Source organism: Varanus komodoensis, unplaced genomic scaffold (assembly GCF_004798865.1).
Source record: "Varanus komodoensis strain SLA01 unplaced genomic scaffold, ASM479886v1 scaffold3, whole genome shotgun sequence".
NCBI lineage: Eukaryota > Metazoa > Chordata > Lepidosauria > Squamata > Varanidae > Varanus > Varanus komodoensis.
The window spans coordinates 19,901,841-19,928,076 of NW_025335761.1; the positions used below are offsets into that span (position 1 = coordinate 19,901,841).

General features: G+C 40.5%; 1 protein-coding gene across 8 annotated transcripts in view; it reads right to left on the reverse strand.

The window, feature by feature from the left end:
• Positions 1 to 26,236, reverse strand: part of LOC123026305 (MAX gene-associated protein-like) — an 85,205-nt gene that overhangs the window by 43,479 nt on the left and 15,490 nt on the right. For all 8 annotated transcript variants that reach the window (XM_044435764.1, XM_044435765.1, XM_044435769.1 and 5 more), the window contains 6 exons: positions 26,098 to 26,197; positions 19,112 to 19,204; positions 12,443 to 12,574; positions 10,670 to 10,768; positions 7,241 to 7,893; positions 5,487 to 5,835 (listed from right to left, as the gene is read on the reverse strand). In XM_044435764.1, the coding sequence (XP_044291699.1) occupies positions 5,487 to 5,835; positions 7,241 to 7,893; positions 10,670 to 10,768; positions 12,443 to 12,574; positions 19,112 to 19,204; positions 26,098 to 26,197 (1,426 nt within the window). The remainder of the gene's footprint in view (positions 1 to 5,486; positions 5,836 to 7,240; positions 7,894 to 10,669; positions 10,769 to 12,442; positions 12,575 to 19,111; positions 19,205 to 26,097; positions 26,198 to 26,236) is intronic.

Sequence of the window (26,236 nt, forward strand, 5' to 3'; positions counted from 1 at the left end):
GTGGAATGGACACACGAGTGGTCCGTTAGGGGAATCTTGGCCATCGCATAGGCAGGGAAGATGGTGCTGGAGACCCACTTAGGGAGGCTTTGACTAGAGACAGGTTCACCTGCTCCGAGGCCCTCATAGCGTACGAAGAGGCACTCAGAGCAGTGAAACGGCTGAGACCAAGCCCTGTAGAAAGCCAGGGGCTGCCTAACATTGAGGAGGTGGGGTGTGGCCTCAATGGGGGTGAAGGGGTTGGGAAGGAGGCAGGACAGACAATGTCCTGGTTGACATGAAGGGAGATGTTACCTTAGAGGTGAAATGAGGGTCAGGGCAGAGGACGATCTAGTCTGTGGAACATGGCATTGTTAAGGACACGGGCAGCACTACCGGGGTATGCACACCTGGGGGCATCCCGGGCAGTCCTGTGTAGCCTACAGGGCTGGTGGGAGGGCAGGCTCCCTTGAGGTGTGGCACTTCCTCCTCTTTGCTGGCGCCACAGTGGCAGAGGGGTCCTCTCCCAGCAATACTGCCCTCCTCCAGGCCCTGCGGGGCTTGGAGGGTCCTTTGGCAGGGGGGTTGCCCACCTCGGAGGGGGTAATAGTTGTGAGTGCCCACTGCCATAAGACTTGCCAGGGATGCATGGTTCTCTGCCATGTCAGCTTTTAAAGGTCTGGCAGCATGGGCAGGCCTCCACGATGTGCCCCTCACCAAGGCAGAGAAGGCATCTTGAATGCCTGTTGTTGGTGGGCATTCGAGCCGTGCAAGAGACACAGTGGCGTGGGGCAGAGTCGGCCATGCAGTTCAAAAGGAACACACGTGGGCAAGGAGGAAGAGAGAAGAAACCCGGGGGCAGGGGGATTCGCGGTGGAACGAAAGAGAGAGGCGGAAGGCTTCTCCCTCTCAGAGCGGTAAGAAGAGCATGGAAGAGGAAAAAACTTTTTTTTTTTTTTTTTGAAAGGAAGAGAGAGAGGAATGGAGAAGAAAAGTTAAAATGGTGAACCAGGCGTAGAGAAGGTCCGATCAAGGTAAGCTTGAGTGTGGTTAAAAAGGAACTGAGGGACTAGACGGGAGCCCTCCCCATTATACTACCTGTGTGGGGAGTGGGCTGGGCTCCCGCCCAATCCATGGCGCTGAGCTTTGGAAGTTTTATCTGATCGAGTCTTGCACTCTGTGGCAAAACCCAGTTTGTTGTGATTGCATGGAGACCACGAAGAAGAACATGGCTTCTACAGAAACCTGACCATTAGAAAAAGCACATTGCAGCAATATCTAGAGATGAAGATGAAACAGTTTCATGAAAGACTCTTGACTACTACCTTTTCCTACATACAATGACAAAACTTAAAACAGCCTCTTCCCAAATCTTCACTATTCTTTTCAAACTCAGAGTGGGTCTACTTTCAGTTGCTGAACAAGAAAGCTTCTCATGGGAAAAGTTATTATCTTTATTCCTCTTCAGCCAGCAGGCTGGCAGACAGTGAAATGATGGCCTAGATAATTGTTCATAGCCTAAGGCAGAGAACACCAATTCAAAGCGCTTGAGAAAGTCTCTTACATGAAAGTAATTGTCTACCAAGAGAAAGGAATCTATCCTAAAGTGCCTACAGAAATCCTAAAGGGGAACTGGTATCCAAGGAGGCTGGAGTAGCCGATTCATTAACAGAATGAATAGCATTCCCCACCAAGAGAACTTGTCCTCCAGGCTTATATGCTATGGCAATAAACTCAAGAGAGTCATTTGCTGAGAATAGGCCTAGTGATCTTCTACAGACAAGATGCTTGAACTACTGAGGCCTCTTTATAGAGATCTGCAGAATGTGGTGAACTTCAAAAGGACAAGTTGCTTTTCAGGCTTTTTTTTAAGAATGGGAGGCATTAGTTCAAAAAGTTGAATAAGCCTATTTATTTCTAAGGAAGGAAAGATTACCTGTGAGAAGATAGAAGGCACAGTGTATTCAATTCTGTCCTTGTGAAAACTGTGATGTTCTTTCTAGTCAGAAAGAGCATCAATCCCACCCACTTTGCAGAAGGAATATTACGAGAAACACACAAGGAACATGTATCTCTTCTGCAAGCAAAATTTTGGTCCTAGAATGCTTCCAGGAATGCTTCCCAGCAAGATGCACTTCTTCCATGCCTTATTTTAAAGGCAAATTGTGGCTTTCCCCTGCTGCTAAATTTCAGAGGCAAAAAGGTGGTGCACCAGCAATTCCTGAGAGGGTATGGTGGGTTTGGAGAGCAAGGGGAGCCTTCTGCATAGCCTACTCCTGCTTAAGACGCTGTTGTTCAATCTCCAGGATTTAACCATAGCTACCTTTGGGTTCCCCTTTCACTGCCTTGCCATGGCAAAGGGGCTTCCAAAGTGCAATGAAGCTATGAGGTATGCTGTACAGGGGCACCCAAGACAGAATGGCCATAACAGAGAGAGCTGACAAAAGGTGATCCACTAGCGAAAGAAATGGCAACCCACTCCAGTATCCTTGCCATGAAAACCCCATGGACAGTACCAAAAGGCTAAAAGATACGACGTCAGAAGATGAGCCCCTCAGGTCAGAAGGTGTCCAGTGTGCTACTGGGGAAGAGCAGAGGGCTAGTACTAGTAGTCCCAGAAAGAATGAAGCGACTGGGTCAAAGTCGAAAGGACACTCAGTTTTGGATATATCTGGTGGTGAAAGGAGAGTCTGATGCTGTAAAGATCTATATTCCATAGGAACCTGGAATGTAAGATCTATGAATCAAGGCAAGCTGGACATGGCCAAACAAGAGATGACAAGACTGAACATCGACATCTTAGGAATCAGTGAACTAAAATGGACAGGAATGGGTGAATTTAATTCAGATGACGATCAGGTATACTACTGCAGGCAAGAATCCCTCAGAAGAAATGGAGTAGCCTTCATAGTCCAGAAAAGAGTAGGAAAAGCAGTTCTGGAATACAATCTCCAAAATAACAGAATGATCTCGGTTCAAATCCAAGGCAAACCAGTCAGCAGCACAGTAGTCCAAGTCTCTGTCCCAACCACTCATGCTGAAGAGGCTGAAGCTGACCGGTTCTATGAAGACTTACAACACTTTCTAGAAATAACACCAAAAATAATGTCTTTATCATCATGGCAGATTGGAATTCTAAAGTAGGAAGCCACAAGATAATTGGAACAACAGGGAAGTTTGGCCTGGAGTACAAAAGGAAGCAGGGCAAAGGCTAGCAGAATTTTGTCAAGAGAACACGCTGGTCATAGCAAACACTCTTTTCCAGCAACCCAAGAGACGAGACTACACATGGACATCACCAGATGGTCAACACAGAAATCAGATTGACTGTGTGCTCTGCAGCCAAAGATGGAAAAACTCTACAGTCAGTAAAAACAAGACCAGGAGCTGACTGTGGCTTCATGAGCTTCTTGTTGCAAAATTCAGGCTTAAATTGAAGAAAGCAGTAAAAACCACTAGGCCACTCAGTATGACCTAAATCATATTCCATATGAATATACAGTAGAGATGACAAATAGATTTAAGGAATTAGATCTGATAGACATAATACCTGGAGGACTATGGATAGAGGTTCACAACATTGTACAAGAGGTAGCAACTAAAACCATCCCAAAGAAAAAGAAACGCAAGAAAGCAAAATCGCTATCTGAAGAAGCTTTACAAATAGCTTAAGAAAGAAGGGAAGTGAAAGGCAAGGGAGAAAGGGAAAGATTCACCCACCTGAATGCAGAATTCCAGAGAATAGCTAGAGGGGATAAGAATGCCTTCTTAAATTAACAGTGCAAAGAAATTGAGGAAAACAATGAATCAGAAAGACTAGAGATCTCTTCGAGAAAATTGGAGAGTTAAAGGGAATGTTTCATGCAAAGATGGGCATGATAAAGGACAAAAATGGCAGGGACCTAACAGAGGCAGAAGAGATTAAGAAGAGGTGGCAAGATTACACAGAAGAACTATACAAGAAAGATCTGACCTTGAGCCAGACATCCTGGAATGTGAAATCAAATGGGTCTTAGGAAGTCTTAGCAACCACAAAGCTGGTGGAGGAGACAGTATTCCAGCTGAGCTATTCAAAATCCTAAAAGATGATGCAGTTAAAGTGCTACACTCAATATGCCTGCAAATTTGGAAAACTCAGCAGTGGCCACAGGATTGGAAAAGGTCAGTTGACATTCCAATTCCAAAGAAGGGTAATGCCAAAGAATGTTCAAACTACCATACAATTGCACTCATTTCTCATGCTAGCAAAGTTATACTCAAAATCCTACAAGTTAGGCTTCAGCAGTATGTGGACCAAGAACTATCAGAAGTACGGGCAGGGTTTCGAAGAGGCAGAGGGACTAGAGATCAAATTGCCAACATACGCTGGATTATGGAGAAAGCTAGGGAGTTCCAGAAAAACATCTACTTCTGCTTCATTGACTATGCTAAAGTCTTTGATTGTGTGAATAACAACAAATTGTGGCAAGTTCTTGGGCTTGAGTGGACTCTGAGGGATGGAGGAAGACAGGAGAGCCTGGAGGAATGTTGTCCATGGCGTCGTGATGGGTTGGGCACAATTTTGGGACTAAACACACACACACACCACAAAAAACAAAACCAGAGGTAGTTTTTCCACATTTGATGTCAAAGAGGAACATCTTGGTATAGAATGTTCAGGGTTGGTGTATGTGTGATGCACAGAGACCATGACAAAGAATCTGAATGAGCCTTGGAGAAGTCATCACTTTTTTCTGGCAGGTATATGGTCTTTAACAAGAGTTGCAGCTGCATGTTTTATAACAATTCAACGTACACGCTAGAGAATCAATTCCTCTACACCAGCTCCCACAAACTACAATGGAAGAAGATCACAGGTGTTCTTTCAATTCCCACTGGTATGTCCTAAAATCCTAGAAGCATGGAATAGGCTGTCCTGTCCTATCCAATTAGACAGTCTTAATTGCACATGGATCATATACCTGGGGCACAAGTGGCATAGAAACAACTTACACTTTCAGCTTCATCAACAATAAAGAAATCTCAAATCTTGGTGATATTATCTAAAATGTATTATCCAAATAAAGTCATTTTACAGTTAGATAACAAAATAGGATTATTTTATATAGTTAAGATTATAAGATGATGATACATCAGCAATATTTTGAAACAAAGTTCAGTAATTCAAATCCTGATGATGTTATTTTTGATGCACAACTTGATCCTATACATGTTTTCTTGGATGTCTGAAGCAGGGCTCAACAGGTATAAACAGACTATCCTGCTGAAAGCAAATGAATTGACTAATTGGTTTTGCTTTTTCAATGAGATTCAGTCAATCAACTTTTAGCAGAAATATATATATATATATATATATATATCAGAATGACTTATGCTATAAGAATGGTCACGAGAGCATTTTATTTAGAATCCCTGTTGTAAAACAACTCTGTGATTCAAATACATATGAAAAGAGCTATATGCAGCAACTGAGGTGCTTGCTAAGATAACAATTAGTCAATACTTACCATATTCCACCTTTTTTTTCCTCCTCTTATCTTTTAGTTTCAACTTCTCTTGCTCTTCTTTCTCCATAACCACCTCTTGTTGCTCTATTTTTTTTCCACGATATAGCTTGTGCTTCCCATGCAGAGGTTTCTCTATGATCCTCTTGTGCTTGGAACTGCCTTTAACTAGGACCACCTTTCTCTTTAGGCAAGTGCAGCCAAACATACAGTCTGGCTTGCGGCAGTGTGTTGGCTGGCGTTTCTCAAGAGCTAAACTAGAACAGATACATCCAAGCCGGCAAAAATCATTGTTGCATGGTGGTGCTCGCCTTTTGATTATTTTGTGGATGGGTTTGTTTTTGAGTGAAGCCTGAAAAAGTGTACACACACATTGTTCTCAACCATTTGGACAAATATTTGGATATACACAAATGAGTAATTACTACCATGTAGACTTCTGAAACACATGATAAGCAAACCTATTCAGAATCCAGTGATATACTTGCTTTAGACAGTTGCAGCTGCCAATTAAGTATTTAAAAGATATTGCAAGACTGTTATTTTTTTCTTCAACAGACTGACACAGATACGTCTTTATATTCTGACTGTTAATTTGAGATGCATACTCCAGAAGTAATATAACCAAACTGAATGTGCATGCTGTATAAATATTAACTGTATAGATTTCATCTGATCTGCATTCATTTGACAAATAACCTATATGACTTAACAGAGCTCTTGATGAAAAAAATAACCCAGAGTCCCCTGCAGAGCCCTACAATAAAATGCAGTATGTAAACTCAACAAAAATTAATGTAAATCAAGACTGAACTAAATAAAATATAGCTAGAAAACAAAAAGTTGCAGAGCGTGACAATGTGTGGAGCTTGGCAGAAACATTGTGTGTCAGGTGCAATTGTTGTACATGTCTCAAAAGCCAGCTCCACACAGAATAGCCTTCTCCAAACTGATGCCCTCCATATGTGTTGGGCTACAACTTGTATCATTCCTGACTATTGGTCACAGGCTGATGGAAGCTGTCAGCCAAAACATGAAAAGGGTGAAAAGCTGGAGAAGCCTGATATGATGCATAAATCTAACAGGAATGTTTCCAAGGCCTATGAGATAGTGGCTAGATGTGCTCGCTCCAAGGAAGACTGAAGCAGGTGCGGGAGGGGAAGCCTTATACATTCTTAATGACTTGGAACCAGGTTACCTGAAGCTTGTCTCATTTCCCAAATACCCACTAGACCGATATCCTTTTCAAAGGCCCTCCACCAGGAGACCCCAAGTCTGATGTGTACTTTCAGAGGTCCAATGCATTATACTGTTTTACAGAATTTATGTTGCTATGTACTGTTTAACTGATTGCTACTGCATTTTAATATTTTATTGTTAAACTGTTCAGACGAACATCACTGTTGGGTGGCATAAAAAATGATAATCAAAGTACAAGCACACGTACACACAGTCACAGCAAGTTTCCTTAACAAAGCTAGTTACATGAGCACTCCCAAACTATGTGTTTGATCTCTCAGAAGAAGCGCTACTCCATCCAAAAAGGACTGTATATCCTGGTCATGCCTTTCTAGTGACCAAAGGCACCTTTGTACTGACAACATTCAGCTTCAGTTTGTTAGCCTGCATCCAGTCCATCACTGGCATGTTTCCATTTAATTCTCTCCATCCCAAATTTATTTGCCATCTAACAAACACTAGCATTAATGTTAAAACAGGAGGTATACTGAAGACAAACAACCAGTAAAGCACCTTACCTGAGCAGTCAGTAAAGTTGTCAGGGACAAGTCTGCTCGCTCTTCAGTAATAAAAGTCCGTGGTTTACCATCCCACAATGCACAATCCTCCAAGTCCATCAGCTTCAAATGAGTCTTTGATAAAGTTGGCAAGCGATTACTTTGCTGCTGTGTCTGTCGCACATTGAACTGTTTCCCCTGCACATTGTCATCTATGCCCGGCATCATGAGAGTACCTATACCATTAGCTACTTGACTATTTGACTGAGATTTAGAGACTTTCTCTTCCAAGGCTGTTAAGTTGTGTTTCTGCTTTGTTACAACAGGTAAAGCTATTACAGGCTTGTGGGGTAACTTTTCTTTGCTTTTAGAGACTTGTTTTTTATTTTTAACTTTCTCTCTTTTCTTTCTAGAGACAGAAGGCACAGAAAGAGGCTTGAAAGTATAGGAACTGGAAGAAGTTGTAACAGTGGATTGTTTTTTAAGAACGCTATCTAATGTTCGTACATAGCTGGTGCTTTTAGTTGGAAGCTGATAAACCACAGGACAACTGGATGTGCTAGCAGAAAATTCTGCACTTGTTTCCATTAGCTTCCCTTCATTTTCCAGGTATTCATCAAGCTTGTCACTGCAAAAGGCAGATCTGTTCTTCAAAGATGCTTCTATGATGATACCTGTATAATTATATAAATCAATTTTAGATTAAGGGTACTCCCAACTTCACTTTTAATAATGGGGGTGTCATGTTAAGTCACCCTGCAAATAAGCCACTGGGGGCTGGCTGTTTGCTGTACATGCATGGTACTCCCTGCAGACTATCATACTTTCTACAGCTTGTTTCTCCAACTAAGTCCCCCTGCAGGTTCCAGAATATAACCTAGATACCTTTGCAACAGAATGCCTCAGTCCTTAGCACACATGCGGCAATTGGTCCTCTGGGGTAGTCAGCTAGCAAGGACAACTCAAAAATGTTCTGAGAGCATTACAAACCATTTTGAGAGCATTATGCTACTCAAACAGTATATAAATGCTTTAAACAAACAAACAAACAAACTCCCTCTCCGTCACATCAGACTTCCAAATAGAATTAATTTTCAGAATTCTTATGAATGTAGTGACACGTTTGCATTGTTTGTTTTCTTTCATTTTTGCAGGGAATTCTGCTCTTCTGCAAGAGTACCTACATGATATTCAGTCCAGGATACAGATCTCTCCATCTTGCTAATGTCCTTTCAAATTAATTCTCTATTTCACTGCCAACCCCTTCCACACACACACTTTATAGGCTACTTCACTTTACACTGAAGTAAGAACACCTACTTGTAAAGCGCCTTCTCTCTAGTCACTTTTGTCTCTCCTCACCTTCACTCACAATGAAGTTGAACTTCTTTCCTATGGCCACTTTAGGCTCCCGTCCATCACATCAGATCACAAAAAGAAACAATTTTTCAAACCCTTATGAATGCAGGAATACATTTACAACATTTTTAATAGACATAATTTTGGGTGACTTGTACTCTTACACAAGGGTACCTCTCTGATAGATGGAGAAGTGCAATGTTTTTGTCAAAGTCCTCAATTTTGGTGCATCTCTTGCTAGCCAATTCCTTCAAGTTTCACTGAAATGGGAGTATCTACTGAGAAAATGCTTTGTCTCCAACCACTTTTGGTTCTTCCCGAATTATCCTACTTATCACTTCCCTCCTTTGCTAGCTGTCACATATACATATGCATGATGCCTCAGTGATAAACATAAGCAAATGTCATGCCAAAACAGTAATACAGAAGGGAAAATTGTGCAACTTTTAAGCCAAAGCAGTCAAATGGAGGTCAAATTGCATAACTCTCATGATAGGAAAAATTAAAATTGTGAAAAAATCAGGGCAGCTGTCATTTGTTCCCATGTAGGACCAAAAGAGATGTTGTGAAAGGATTTGAGACACATTCTGTTATTACTGTTTGTATTTCTAGAAGCACAGTACAGAAAACACTGCAAAGAGTAAGAGAGGGTGATGGTGGCACTAGCAAGACTGTAAGGCGTGAAAAGGGGCTTTGTCAATCTTGTCGGGTAGCTTTGTGGCCATTCCTGACAACCCAGAATAAAGTCACTCCAAGTTCAGACACAGCAAGCTACCGTGTATCAACCACCATAAAGCAAATCATGAGTAGGTTCATGACATGCTAACCCACTGTGGGTAAGTAGCCACACTGGATTGTTCTGTTGTCTGATTTCTGATTGTTCCTGCAGAATTGCTTCATGTGGAGAAACAAGCCACTCTGGCAACCCATTCTGTGAGCTGTGGGACCAGTGATTAGTTCTGCAGTCATCTGAATGTGGCAGAGAGATTTCACTGCGGTTATAATAAGTGACTAGCAAGCAGTTAGTAAGAGCAGCAAAACTCACTAGTTGTTATTTATTCCTTTATGTACTGCATGATATCTGAACTCTGAGAGGTTTAAGGGCAGTTCTCTTGCCTGTACTGCTACCAGTGACAACCTTCCACTGATGCCTTAGTGACATGTGGAGAGATTTTCAGTGATCACCACCTTTTTAAAAAGAAAATTTGGTGGCCAAAATGTGTGTAAATAGCATTTTTTGTCAGCCTGAGTTACTCAAGTGTGCTCTTTTGCCTTTCCGATACATGTAGACTTGCCTTGTTTATCAATTATAGCTTTCAAACAGTAACATAGTAAAAAGGCAGGACTACATACAGGCTACATTGCTAATAAGTGCCAGCTGTCAAGTGCCTAGCTTTCAATTTAAATGCACTGACAAAGAGAAAAGGGTGAATGTGAGTGCACCAAAATGGAGAGGACTGTAAAACTCCTCCCTGAATGGTAACCATCGGGGAATTAAGTGTTGAACTGACATTTCTTAGTGTTCTTTGGAATACTTCCTGAATCTTCATGCAAGGTTCAGAAAAGTGAGATCATAAGAGCACCTTTTTTCACAGTGTCTTTCTGGGGCGCTTGCTGTGGTTTATTGACAGCTATCAAAAATCTTTGAAAGGTGGATGAACAGGATGTAGTGATGAGGGACACCCCATTCACTCCATCCCATTCTGCAACCTCTAAGGATGGTGTCTGGGAAATTAGTTTTGTTGTTGTTTTGTTTTTAAATCAGGGAATTTACATGGATTTCATGGCTGCAAAGTAAATGGAAGAGACATATATTGCAAATGTGTTTGCCATTTACTTCCCAGTCAATTTTTAAAATTTCCCTTCAATTTACTTCCCCACTATGAAATCTGCATGTATTTTCCTGTCTAAAACAAGCAAATTCCCCAGGCACTTAAAAATAATTTTAAAAACTGTAAAGTTTTCAGAACTGATGTGAAAGCAGCAACTTCTGCATGAGACCCCAATTACTCCATTCCACCCTGTCATAATTTTTTGACAGCTGTAGAAAACTTCATAAGGAAAGAAAGAGATCCTGAAACTTCCTCTTACCTTCATTTCTAGAAGAACTATGCAACTTTCCTCGCCATCCCTTTATCTTTGTGAAATCATTTGTCTTCCCAGTTCTTGAAATAAAGGGAAGTCCAGTATCTTTTGGAGAAACACGGAGAATAAAAGACAGTCAAAGCATTTGATCAGTTGGAAGCATACATGAGAGAAAACACTCAAAATGAAGCACAGCACATTTTTACTGAGTTATAAAATCGCTGGCACATTTTGAGGTTTTCTGAGGAAAAGGTTAGATAAAAACTATTAGCAGATTATGTCAAAAATAAAAAAATAAAAATCAGAACTTTAAATGCAGTCCAATCCTACCCAGTAAGCCACAATTAAACTGGTGTGCCACATTCTGCACATATAAGCCTCTAAACATAAACCTACAAAACTGAGCAGTTAACACAATACTGAACAGATGATAAATGCTAAACCTTCAGTTTCACACAAGTATTCATGATTTGTTCTAAAACAAAATGGTTTCAAATAATATCTAAAGATGATTTCCTACTGACTGTACCCAGTGGCTTAACATGTCATCCAAACCTGGATGACAAGATGAAACTTAAAGGACTCTCTTAGCCAGCAGAGCAAAGAAGTGCTGACAGTTTGGTCAACAGGCTCCAGCTTTGTCATCAGGTTCCCCTGGGCTTCTTCAATTCCACTCTCCCTCCAATATTGACAGGGCCCAGTGGAAGCCCCTCGGCTCCTCTGTGCCATGCCTCTCTAGGCCCCGTTCTGGATCTGGGGAGGTGGCGTGTGGCAGAAGAACCAGCCACTTGGTCTCACACCCTTGTTAAGCGGCTGGGTCCTGGCTGCTGCAAGTGAACAAACCACTTTGCTTGCCTTCCTTTCTGGTGGGAAAAGGGGGAAATAGGGCAAGAAGTGTCCTTTCTTGTCACTTCTCCTGTGCACCTGCTCCTTTCCAAGGAGCAAGCCCATGAGACAGACTGCATTGCAACCTGCCCTGCCTCACCTTACACACATTACATTCCCAAGATCCAGTAAAGACTTGGGAAGGGGCACAGATCCTGCCTACTGCTGCTGCTGAGGCAGTAGCAAGCATGAAGAAATGATCTGCTTGCATTCCTTGAGCGTTTCCCAGTGGGAAAGGGGGAAATGAGATAGGGGTCTGAGTGTGCCTCCCTCCCTTCCAAGACGAAAGGTTGCAAGGCTGATGCTACCAGTGCCTGCCCGATAACACCTTCTCAAGACTCAGAGGGGACATGGAAAGAGGCTTATGGCAGACACTGCCCCACCCTCCCAAGGAGACTCAGTTGAATATACCCCTGTCTCAGTATACCATAGCTGAGCAGCAGAAGGCACCACGTGCAGTGTCTGTTCGGCTTTGGTGCACTACAGCTAAGCGATGGCTTACCTTCTACAGGGCTTTCAAGTGCTGTGAGAGGTGGCCCTTTCCTTTCTTACCCCCTGCTCCAGGTTTCCCTATCTAACATTTCTGCCAATGCCAGAAGAGGGCTGCTCGTGAGCAATCTTGCTCCTGGCATTAGCAGAAGCACTGGGCAGTGAAATGAACAGTAGTTGCCAAAAATGGCAACCTTTGGTCACTGTTCTTCTGTTACCCTTAGTACTCTTGTAATATATCCTGGGATACTGCAAAAGGACCAAGTGAGAAAGAGGAGAGAAAAGGGGGAACAGCATTGGTCAGGTACAAGGAGTTATTCACAGGGAGGTTAATTTGTCATGCAAATCCTCCCACTGTGTTACCAAACTTTAAATATTATTGCATTAAGAAAGAAGCTGACTTACCAGTAGAACTGGAATTGATCCCTATGTTTTTCCACAAAGTGTAGTCATCTGAATAACTAAGTGGCAGCTGCACACCCAAATATTTTAGATCGATGCTCATTGTTGGGTCCACAAAATTCAGCTTTAGTCCCACTGCAAGGAGAAAACGTCAACTAAATATTTTATACATCTATGAAAATTGTTATAAAGCTATATGTTTGTATTATATAGGTTTGCTGAAAATACAAATCTGTATAAACCACGGAATGCCACTGCTTCTACTCTGGGCCAATAATCCATTTCCTAGAATACAAAGATAACACACCAATCATTTCTACCATCCCTCACCCCTCCAGTATGAATTCATCCATCATCTTTAAGCATAATTAAGTATTAAATAAGCATTTTATTAATAGGATTAACATAAACCAAGTTCCCACTGAAATTTAATGTTGTACTAGGAAACATTTCATTCTAATTTCAACTCAAAGTTAGGAAGAATCCTAGGTAGTTTTAAGTATGGCTTTAAAGTGATCAAAAGGGTGCTTACACTCCAACCAAATTCTCCTGCATGCCTCAAGTTCCCTTCTGCAAGTGGTGCCCACTTTTTAATGGAGTTCTACTCACATGCCTCCTTCCAGAAACAAATATTTCTGCTTGTTTCAGAGCTTTCTCTAGAAAGTGCTAAATCTTCCTTGTGCAAATGGTAGGGTCCCACTTGCACAATGTTATCATAAGGATGGATTGTTTTGCAGAAGAGAATTGGTGAAGTATAAGGAGCCTGTTGGATTAACCCCCTGCTAACCATTGTGCTCATGTAACACAATGACATAGTTAATGTTGATGTTGCAAGGATAAGGGGAATGTATATTGGAAAGAAGAGGGACTAGGGCAGACCTGGGCATTGTACGGCCCGCGGGCCACATCTGGCCCGATGGCTGACCCTGACGGGCCCGCATGAGGTCACTGGCAAATTAAACGTCGATGCAAATCTATATCGTCATAATATAGATGCAAGTAATACAACTGCACTGCTTTTATTTTGAAGGATCTGCTAAATTGAATTGAATTTATTGCTCCTCATGTAATGTTAATGTTTTTGTGAATATTCATTAAATAGTGTTGTTCTGTGCTCCACATTTTCATTGTATCATTATAATGTTTCATTTACTGTTTTTATAGAGATATATATTGAGCAGAGCTGTAAGTGTATTGGTCCGTCCCTTAACAACTGTCAAAGTTTCTCATGTGGCCCCATAGGAAAATTAATTGCCCACCCCTGGGCTAGAGGAATAAAAATTTCGCAACTCACACCTGATTATCTTAACAATGGTTTTAAGCATCACCAACATTATGCTGTTATCAGTCCTAACTTTGCTTTTTACATTTCATTTATTATGACTTGGAAATTCAGCTCCAGTATTGCAGAATACAGCCCCACCAATTTTTCCTTATATCCTTATTCCACTCTGTGCCCTACCACATACTGATCCAGAGGATTTTTGACCACAGGACAGGCTTTTCAAAAGGAAGAGCCAAGAAAGTCCACTGTTGTATAAAAGTTCTGTTCTAAGTGTTATTTATGGCTAGGCTCAACTGTCAAGACTCTTATTTGTTCCTCCTTTGGAAACCCATATACTGTTGTGATAACATAAGTAACGTATTGACAATGTGAAAACATATGCAATACAGAGCAGAGTTGCGATCTGGTAAATATGTTTGTCCCAGTGTCTTCCTGATTGCTAGCATTTCCAGCTACTGTTTTTAGCCTTGTTTATTGTTTTAATTGGTTTTACTGTGTTATGATTTTATCTTGTAAACTGTTTTAGGAATTTTTTAAATATAAAAAGTGGTACAGAAATTACCTGAAATAGATAGATGGGTAGATGTGGAGAAAAATGGGAGAGGTCAGGATCTCTGCTCTGATTTAACAAGATAAAGTTACCCTTTCTTTAGTTTTCAAAGTGGTTAACTGGCCAAGAAGACAGATGCCACAAGATTAATATTTCTTTATTTCAGTTGAATAAATGGTCTGTTTTTAGAGGACACTACATCCCAAAGTATTAGTCAATCAAGAACCCATTGACACAAACAACATATATTCTGACAGCAGTGAAAAGGACAATGTAATTAAGATCCCAGCATTTTTGATCAATAGAATTATGTGGCAAGTAATATGTGCATGAGCAGCACTACTAAACAACCATTACAGTGTGGGCCCTTGGAAGGTGACTGAGGGTTTCTAGTGTTCTCTTAGCAGAATAGGAAGAAACTCCTCACACAGGAAAGGTAACATGAAAGCGACTCTTCCTTTTTTTCCCCTTTTTCATTTTTTTAAAACAGAACATAAATACAATTGGAATACAAATATTCTTCAAAATATACCAATATTAGTAACTAAATTAACAATAAACACTATGCACCCGTCCCCAGGAGACCAATTGGTGATACCTCCATTTCACTTCATATATTGTAATAATTAACAATATATAATGTACTTTAATTATAGGCCTATTCCCTCCAAAAATTCATGTATTCTTGATTAGGCTTACAGCCTTTCCCTTCCATCAGTACTGCTTTTACAAAATCTTCCCGAATTTCATTATATTTATTTACTTGTATTATCACTTTTTAAATTTTTATTTCTGTTGTCAATTTATCATTAACAACCATATTCCATATTTCATTATACCATTCATTCCGTTGTATATCCCAATTCTGTTTCCATTATTTAACCATTATTAACCTGACTGTCATTATCAAGTTTAGAATCAATTCTTTCTTAGCTTCATTTATATCCTGATTTTCAATCAGCAACAATAAGGCAATTTTTGGTGACATTTCTAAATTTATGTCTAGAATTTCTCTAATTTCATTAAACACCATAGCCCATTTCTTTTGTATATTATCATAGTCCCACCACATATAAGTTCAAATCTCTTTTTCACATCTCCAACTGGTATTAGAATATTCATCATCAATTTGGTTTAACTTAACTGGTGTTAAATACCATCTCCATATCACTTTATATCCATGTTCTTTAATTCTAACTGACATATTCTTATATACTCTTCTATTCCAAATATTCTTAAAGCCTCATCATTTATTTCACCAACGTCCATTTCCCAAATTGATTTTAAACTTTTTGTCTGAACCCCTAATTCTATTAATATTTTATAAATGTTAGCAATTCTTCCTTTACCTGTATATTCTTCCTTAATCTCACATTCTTTTATAATCGTTACAAATTTTGTTGTCTTTCTTCCTTTTTCAATTTTCCCTCCATCTTTATCCATTTTTCTAATTGTATTAAATTTAACCAATTTAATTTGGCTTCTGCCAATACACTCCTTGTGTTATATTTTTTTATCTTATTTTTCCAGTCTTTCCATTTATATATTTGATTATTTTTAGTTTATTAATCCAATCCTTTGATTCTATTTTTGGGAATTTCTCCATTTCAACCAATGGTGTTAACAAAGAAATTCCGGGCGTTAATTGCTGTCTCCATTTTTCCCATAATTCCATCGTATTTTTTAAAAAAGGATTTAGAATTCTCTTGATAGTCTTTTTTATATTCTTTTTAAACCTGTATGTCTCTAAGGGTTCACCTATTTCCCTTAATTATTGTAATTCAATATCACTCCATATTAGTTCTTTGCTTTGGACTATAATATCTGGAACTATCTTTTATTGATTTGCAACCCAATACTTTTAACATGTGGAATACCCATTAATTTTTGCATTTGCGCTGCATATTCATCATCATCAACAATTCCAAGCTCCTTTAATAACTTCAGCACTTCCTCCTTTGTATCAACTCTGTAATCTTTTCCATTATATGAAAACCTCAGAAAAATCGCAAACCCTCAGCTATATTTAATGGAATTCTTCTTTAATATTTGACAAACTTGGAACATATCTCTCCTTCATTGCATAGTCTCAGTACATAAATCAGGAAACACTTGAATCTGGTAACCTTCGAACATGATTGATGTCATATTCTGTAATTTCCGTCTCAATTGTTCTTTTTTGCATATGACCAGAATCGGACTACAATGTCTCTCGCTGTTCTTCTTCCAGGTCTTCTTGGGCCAACTCTATGTATTGCATCAGTATCATATCTTGTAAAGGAAACATTCAGAAGAATAGATTTAGCCCAATCCAGTACTGATTGAATGAGTTCATTCTCATTCCGATCCTCTTGATATCCTTTAAGGTGTAAATTTGATCTTCATTGTCTATCCCCGGATCTCAGTCACACTTTTTGAGACCTGATCTATCTTAGTCATCTGATTTTATCTTGTTCTTCCATCTGAATTTTCACTCCTGAAATTGTTTAGTCTCTTGAATGTGTTTAATTAAATCTTTTATTTCAACACCTATATTATCCATTTTGGCATTTAATTGCTTAATATCCTCTTTCATACGAGTCTTCGTTTCTCTGAATTCCTGTAAAAGTAAATCAAGCTTGTCTAGTTGTGTCGACGGTCGAGATGTTGGTATTGATTTTTCCAGTGATTATCTCTTTTCCCCATTCATTTCACAACTTTTCTCTACTCTTTTCAAATGCAAATCTGATAGGTGAAGTTTCATGTTGGATCTTTGCCAGATGCTTTCTGCACTCTTCCTACGTTTTGACATCCAGCTACCAGAGCAAGTTTTAAATTCGTAATAATATTTAATGATCCACAGTTATTTAATATCCAACAAGGAGGAGAGAACTTTTGAATTTAGTAATAACTTATATACAGACCACAATTGCAATTTAGCTTTCAATCAGCATATAGATCTCTTGATTTTCAACAGCTGCAATTTAACACCTAGCCTGCAGAGGGAGCTCAAGGATTGCTATTAACAAAATACAGTCTTGTATGTGTTTCGTCCTTTTCCTCAGACCGTATATTTCAATACGTTACTTCCTCTTTTTGTTGTTTCTTATCTCTTATCTCCATAGCAGCAAAGTAACACCGAGAAGCTAATCCTGGGACATTAATTAACTTTGAAGTACGTACCTCGCTTGCTAGTTGCATCCGACCCATCACAACCCCATGGACAACACTCCTCCAAGTCTTCCTGTCCTCCACCATTCCCCGGAGTCCACTCAAGCTCATTGCTTCAGTGACTCCATCTAGTCACCTCATTCTCTGCCATCTCCTTCTTCTTTTGTCATCAATTGTTCCCAGCATTTGGGTCTTCTCCAGGGAGTCTTTCCTTCTCATTAGGTGGCCAAAGTATTTGAGTTTCACCTTCAGTATCTGGCCTTCTGAAGAGCAGTCAGGGTTGACGTCCTCTAGGACTGACTGGTTTGATCGCCTTGCAGTCCAAGGGACTCGCAGGAGTCTTCTCCAGCACCACAATTCAAAGGCCTCAATTCTTTGGCGCTCAGCCTTCCTTATGGTCCAGCTTTCACAGCCAAACACTGCAACTGGGAAACCATAAAACCATAGCCTTGACTATACACATTTTTGTCAGCAGCGTGATGTCTCTGCTTTTTAGTATGCTGTCTAGATTTGCCATAGCTTTGCTCCCAAGGAGCAAGCATCTTTTAATTTCTTGGTTGCAGTCACTGCCTGCCGTGATCTTGGGAGTCCAGGAAAATAAAATCTGTCACTACTTCCATTTCTTCCCCATCTATTTGCCAGGAAATGGTAAGACCGGATGCTATGATCGTTTTCTTGATCTTGAGTTTCAAGACAACTTTTGCACTCTCCTCTTTCGCCCACATCAGGAGGGTTTAGTTCCTTTTCACTTTCTGCCATAAGAGTATTATCTGCATATCTGAGGTTGTTGATATGTCCAAATATTTTCATTTTCAGCACCTTCTTGGCCTTCCAGCTGTGCTGGGGGAAGGAGGGAAGTCTGGAGCGATCTTCTTTTCAGTTGTTCAAAAACAAACAAACAAACAAAAAACCTCTACCTTTTCCCCCACTCTTCAAGCTGCTTTTAAGCTTTTTATAACAAGCAGCTGAGGTGTTTATAGCATGAGCACTGTTTCTGAATCCACAAACAGCAGAGGTGCAGCTTACTCTGGACCAGGCCCAGCAGTTTCAGATTACAAAAACAGCTCTTAGTCCACATCTGTGTTCCAAATCTTCCCAGGAGAGAGACAAAAGAATTAACTATGTTTCATGCATTTTCAGTATTGATCTTAATTTGAGTATATTTTAATCATATTTTTCCTGATGGTCAGGAGGATTAAGAATTCAGTGTCCAGAGTCCATCTGAGCTAGCTCCGCCCCCCCATGAAAATGACTGTTCTGTGCAGCCCCAGGGTATGTTTCACCAAATACTTCCACAAAGTACCATGCAAATCCTGTTGATACCAAATGGAGAATTTGCAGCAACAGAACTTTGTAGGTTACAGTCCTGTTCTCCAATGTGGGTTTTGCCATCGGTATTAACTATGAGATACTACTGTGTTACCCTACCCCCTTATTATTATTTTGTTGGAAAGAGAAGTGAATATACTGGTACAAGTTGCTGATCTGTTTATATTCCATCTTATTTTAATTGCAAAATATCAAAGGTTGTTGAGCTTTGCACATTGTGCAACTCATTCAATTTATTATACTAACAGAACATGTTACTATATATATGGTGATGTAAAACTGCCTTGTGAGCTTTGGCTATGGGGCAGTAAAGGAATGAAAATAACCACAACAACTGTTCCATGGAACTTACACCTACCTTCTTGAAGACTAGGATGTATCACTTGTTTGTACTTAAAAGACTTCAGATCTTCCAACAATTCTTTTTCCAGCTGTTGTATCCTTTGCACATCTGTCAAATACATTTTTCTTTAATATACCTTATTATCTTTACCATTTCTGATTCACCTACCTAAGCAAAAACCATCCCCGCCCTGAGCCCACAAACCAGATGGGGTGATCTGCAAATATACCACATTCCCCTCTGCCAAACACTAAGGAGAGAGAGGGGCTGAAAATGGCAAGTCTGCACAGCACAGCACTCACTGCTGATGCTTCTCCTTGTCTCCCTCCCACAACTAAAATTGTTCAATCTGGGAAGGAGAAAGAAGCTCAGGCTCTAGACAATGCTAAGTAGACCGGGTAGGGGCATTTAAATTCTCTTAGGCAGTGACCAGAAATTAAAGCAAATGTAACTAGTCAGCTAGGAAAATTCAGTAACCACAGATAGACTCAAACTAAGTCAAAAAAGAGGGAGAAAGAAACAGCCGCTTAAAACCAAATTCGATGTGCAAGTTTTTAAAAAGTGCAAATTGCATCAGATGCAAAAGCTGGTAACAGACCAGACAGATTTAAATAGAGCGGACTACTTAGAGAGGTGGATGACTCTGTATGTGGAAGCATTCAAACACATCTGTAAGGGATACTTTGAACAGGACCCCTGCACTGACTTGTTGGCCTAAACAGCCCCTTCAACTTGATCATGGTGGAATTTGACAACAAATCAAAATTTAACCAGATGCATCTACTCAATTAAGCACCTGGATTACCATGTTTTCCAAACCTAGGAGACTGATCCAATCGTGGACTGTGGGAATTGGCAAGCAACCCACCTGACAAGAATGTCAAAAAAACTCTTGCCACTCTTGTCTAGACCAGTGGCAGCTGATCCAACAATGTCCAAGTGGTACTTTGAAGCATCCACCACTGGCTTGGTTTCCATGATCTGCTTGTGACCCCCTTTTTGATCACTGCCACAGCATCCCCGTCCTTTCTGTACATGCTTTTTATGGTCTCTGCCAGTGACAGCTCCTTAAGTACAATCAAGCAGCATACCGGAGTGGCTGTCTAGCTTTCTTTGAATTTATTTTTAGGCATCCTGGAGCTGCACATTATAAAAAAATTAATTTATGTTTTATTCAGAACTATGTTAGTGCACACTTGCTGGTGGCAGAAATGAAAAGATTTGCCTCCTTGGTACTAGCTGTCAAAGGACAGTACACAGGCATGAGAGCAAGCAACAAACAAATAGGTTATCTGGTTACTCTTCTTCTTAACTGACCATTGTCAAATGTACAGTGAAGTCATGAAAAAGAATTTTGCTTGTGAAATGGCCCAGCAAGTATATCACCACCTGTACAACTGCTAGTTCTGAAGTGTATACCTGACAGTTCTCATTGTCTTTCCCCTTTTCTAAGACTCTAGACATTTAGGAAAGGGAAAGAGTGCATTTATGGGAGTTTTCACAGCTATTAAATGAAACAATTTCTTTTCTAACAAGGGATTTTCACAAGGTTTCTGACAAGGAAAAATGAAGCAATCAAATTTATATACTGTTAAAGACTGTAAAATCACCCACTGCCCTATTAAAATTACTCTTTTTGAAGGGACCAGGTGTTTTACCGGCTAAGTGTCAGAACTTATGTCTAAGGCGCAAAGGGGGTATACTTTTGCAGCTTCTGAGCACCTGGAGAATTATGAAAAAGTGCAAAGTATGGAAACAAAACAAAGTGGGGAATCTTTCCACCAATGGGGCTATAAATTATATCATCACATTTTCTTGAGCAATGATGAGTTGTGCCTTTGGTTTTTCTTGATGAATTGCCCTTTGATAGCTGTCAAGAAAAACTAGGAAGGGGGCTATTGGAAGTCTCTTCCAGGCAATGTCCAGGGTTGGTATTTGCTGTAAGTTGGCAGTAGGCACCCTCCAGGACATTATCCCAGCTGGCTTCAAATACCCCACTCACACAAGTACAGTTATTTTAAAAAGTGCTTTGCACAATTATTTTTTTCCTAAAAGAGTTCTGATGGCCCCTCCAAGGACACTTTGAAGGGGCTGCTGGTAGCTGTCATAAAAGGAAAAGAAGCCACTTGCTTGCTTGCTAGTTGTGAAGTCACGTCTGACCCATTGCAACCCCATGGACAACACTCCTCCAGGCCTTCCTGTCCTCCACCATCCCCCGGAGTCCACTCAAGCTCACACTAACTGCTTCAGTGACTCCATCCAGCCACCTCATCCTCTACTTTAGCCTTCTTTTGCTGCCAATTGTTCCCAGCATTTGGGTATTCTCCAGTGAGTCCCTTCCTTCTCATTAGGTGGCCAAAGTATTTGAGTTTCACCTTCAGTATCTGGCCTTCTGAAGAGCAGTCAGGGTTGATGTCCTCTAGGACTGACTGGTTTGATCACCTTGCAGTTCAAGGGACTCACAGGAGTCTTCTCCAGCACCACAATTCAAAGGCCTCAGTTCTTCGGCACTCAGTCTTCCTTCTGGTCCAGCTTTCAAAGCCGTACACTGCAACTGGGAAAGCCATAGCCTTGACTATACGCACTTTTGTCAGCAGCGTGATGTCTCTGCTTTTTAGTATGCTGCCTAGATTTGCCATAGCTTTGCTCCTAAGGAGCAAGTGTCTTTTAATTTCTTGGCTGCAGTCCCCGTCTGCAGTGATCTTGGAGCCCAGGAAAATAAAATCTGTCACTCCCTCCATTTCTTCCCCATCCATTTCCCAGGAACTGATAGAACTGGATGCCATGATCTTAATTTTCTTGATGTTGAGTTTCAAGCGAACTTTTGCGCTCTCCTCCTTCACCTACATCAAGAAGCTCTTTAGTTCCTCTTCACTTTTTGCCATCAGAGTGGTATCATCTGCATATCTAAGGTTGTTGAGATTTCTCCCAGCAATCTTAATTCCAACTGGTGATTCATCTAGCCCCGCCTTTCTCATGATGTGCTCTGCATAGAAGTTAAATAGGCAGGACAACAGTATACAGCCTTGCCGAACTCCTTTCTCAATTTTGAACCAATCAGTGGTTCTGTGTCCAGTTCTCATTGTTGCTTCTTGACCCACATATAGGTTTCTCAAGAGACAAATAGGATGGTCTGGTACTCCCATATCTTTAAGAACATGCCACAGTTTGTTGTGATCTACACAAAAAAAAAGGCCTTAGCATAGTCAATGAAGCAGATGTTTTTCTGAAACTCCCTAGCTTTCTCCATGATCCAGCGTATGTTGGCAATTTGATCCCTAGTTCCTCTCCTTCTTCAAAATGCTGTCTGTACTTCTGGTTGTTCTCAGTCCACATACTGCTGGAGCCTAGCTTGTAGGATTTTGAGCATCACTTTGCTAGCATGTGAGATGAGTGCAATGGTGCGGTAGTTTGAACATTCTTTGGCATTGCCCTTCTTTGGAATCGGAATGTAAACTGACCTTTTCCAATCCTGTGGCACTGCTGAGTTTTCCAAATTTGCTGGCATATTGAGTGTAGCACTTTTACTGCATCGTCTTTAGGATTTTGAATAGCTCAGCTGGAACACTGTCTCCTGCACTAGCTTTGTTGTTACTCAGACTTCCTAAGGCCCATTTAACTTCACATTCCAGGATGTCTGGCTCGAGGTCAGCGACCACCCCATTGTGGTTATCAGGGATGATCAGATCTTTCTTGTATAGTTCTTCTGTGTAATCTTGCCACCTCTTCTTAATCTCTTCTGCCTCTGCTAGGTCCCTGCCATTTTGGCCCTTTATCGTGCCCATCTTTGCATGAAACGTTCCCTTCATATCTCCAATTTTCTTGGAGAGATTTCTAGTCTTTCTTATTCTATTGTTTTCTTCTATTTCTTTACACTGTTAATTTAAGAAGGCATTCTTATCCCCTCTAGCTATTCACTGGTATACAAGTATCCTGGGAGACAACCACATGAGGACCAAATATTCTAATGTAACTCTGAGCTATTCTGGCCTCTCTGTGGCTTCTTTGCACTTTAGAACAGCCCATAACACCAAAAAATAATGTCCTTATCATCATGGGAGATTGGAATGCTAAAGTAGGAAGCCAAAAGGTAACCAGAATAAGAGGCAAGTTTGGCCTCGGAGTACAAAACAAAGCAGGGTAAAGGCTGGTAGAATTTTGTCAAGAAAATACGCTGGTCATAGCAAACACTCTTTTCCAACAATCCAATAGATGACTCTACACGTGGACATCACCAAATGGTCAATACAGAAATCAGATTGACTATGTGATCTGCAGCCAAAGATGGAGAAGCTCTGTGTAGACAGTAAAAACAAGACCAGGAGCTGACTGTGGCTCAGATCAAGAGCTTCTTGTTGCAAAATTTAGGCTTAAATAGAAGAAAGTAGGGTATACTCAGGTATGACTTAAATCATATTCCATATGAATATACAGTAGAGGTGACAAATAGATTTAAGGAATTAGATCTGATAAACAGAGTGCCTGAAGAACTATGGACAGAGGTTCGCAACATTGTACAAGAGGTAGCAACTAAAACCATCCCAAAGAAAAAGAAATACAAGAAAGCAAAATGGCTGTGTGAGGAAGCTTTACAAATAGCTGACGAACGAAGGGAAGCGAAAGGCAAGGGAGAAAGGGAAAGATACACCCAACTGAATGCTTGTATCCTGGGAGGGCAGAACATGCTCCAACAGAGCGAAGCTCAAGGAACCAAGGTTCAGTCTGGATGCCAGGAATTACTTCCTGACATTTAGTACCCCAAGGGTATGGAATGGCCTTCCATGAGAGGTGGTTGAGGCACCATTGGTGAGGGTGTTCAAAGATAGGCGAGACGTGCACATGGTAGGCATGTTGTGATCGGAGCCTGCTGGAGCCAGGGGTCAGACTACATGACCCAGGAGGCCCTTTCTGACTCATTCTGTTTCTATGTTTGCAGGATTATTGTGAAGGAAAAAGTGAATTAAAACCCATGGTGAATCTCATCATCTGACAGGTCCACTACAGACTTTTTCATCAACAGATTGATGCGATATGTGAATACACCTACTGAGTGGGTAAGACTTTTCATTTTGGTTATGTGCAAGTGCGCACTTCCAACTATTGAACAATGGCATTATGAAAGTGTTTGCACAGATTTGGAATATCTAAAAATGGTAGCAAACCAGTACCATTTGCCTAATTGGCAGCTTGGGAACTCTGGAGGGTCTGTTAGTGGCTGTCACAGAACAGACTATTGAAAGAAAAAAAGGGAACAAGCCAAGCAGCTACAAAAAATGGGTCAGGAACAGAATGATCCAGTGACAGATGCTCCAAAGAGCCTCGGGCATTACAAGAGTATCAGTTACGAGGATGGGCATGGGCAAGCTCAGAAAGAGCACCAAGGATTTTTCATACTCTTGCCAAGTGGTTTACTTGCCACTTCCCACAACTTCAGCTGGGTCAGCTTTGGCTTCAACAATTGCTGCCATGAGCAGGGGGAAATCAGTGTGGTTTATTGCTTCAAGATAAACCACCCTGTGGGAAATGGTCTGATTTCATATGACAAGAGCCCTGCATGGCTAGTTATCTACGACTGCAAACCCAGTCATTGTCTTTGTCACTTAATTCGTCCATCTTGCATGGCTCCAATCCTCTACTACATAAACAAAGCACAAACACACAATCCAGCTTGTGACTTTTGTCAGATAAACAAGACACTCAAAGTACGTAACTTTTCAGATGATGAAAGAGATTGAAAAATGCAATGAATTCCTATGATTGATTGTTAGTTAATTCAATATGTGTGAGCACAGGAGCCATACATTCATTTTATGAGCTTGGAATTTTAATGAGAATTAAAATTCTAGCAATCATTTTAGCAATTATTTTAATCAGAAAATTAATATTTTATTCATTTAAATAAAAACAATTTAAAATTTTGAAATAATTTAATTTTTCAAGTACAATAGGACATCTGTATCTGCTGATTCAGTTACCACATTTGCACTTAACCTTGGCTGAAAGAGAAGTCATAAAGTGCCAAAGAGAAGTCATAATGTGCTTCCTGTAAGTGAAAATTCTTGCTTTAATAGGGAAAAAAAAGAATTGTATGCCAAGAATGAATGAAATTTTGAAAAAAGAAATGTACTGTACTGAAAAAAGAAATGTACTGTACATAGCATGGGTCCTCACTTATGGCCCACAAGCTGGATCCAGCCTGCCATGCCCATTTATCCAGCCCGCCTCAGAGATTTTGGACTCCCTGCGTCAACGCGCGGCGAGGCAGCAGCTTGCTCATTCGGAGATCGTTTTGGACTCGCTTGCTCACCCGCTTCCACTACCACCTCACCGACCTGCGCCCACAGGCAACCCCTCACCAGCCCACACCTGCCGTCACCACCTTTCAATTGGCCCCCCGTTGAAAAAGTTTGAGGACCCCTGGTATATAGCATATAATATATATAATATAGTATTCACTATTATCCATGGTTTCAGGCATCTGTTGAGAGGCTTGGAATTTATCAGTGTAGATATGGGGGTCTTGCTGTATTGGTTTTTATATACTGGCTGATGGATAACTGGATCTGAGCAGGCATCAAAGGAGAATTTAATTCTTTCACCTCCTGCTACAATAAAGAAAATCCCCTTTCTTAAACTGTATTTGCATTGGAAGGAAATCCATCATTAGTATCAGTGGGGGATTCCATGGTCACTCCAAGTAATATAAAGTTTAGAATGTATTTTCATCATTACTGGAATCAAGGGTAAAATTCCCCTTTAATGTTTCCTCCAAAAGCAATCCTGAAAATTATCAGTAATCCCTGTACAGCTGATGCAATTTGCATTTTAAAAAGCATGCTTCTAGTCTGGTTATTTTTACTCAAATACAGCAGGGAAGAAAGGGGTTAATTTCCCCTTCCATGTCTGTTTTGATCCTGTAAATTATCTTTCTGCTCCTCCCCCATTTGATGCAATTGACATTTTAAAAAACCTCAGCTAGCTAACATAACTTTTGTTGTTACCTGGATCAATATATGGACTGCAAGAACCCAGTGAAAGAGACTGTTTATTTGGCAATTCTTTTTCTTCGGCTCTATCAACAGTGTGAATATCCAGAGCTTCCTGTGTATAAAATAAAATACAAGTCTTGCCAAAATGCTA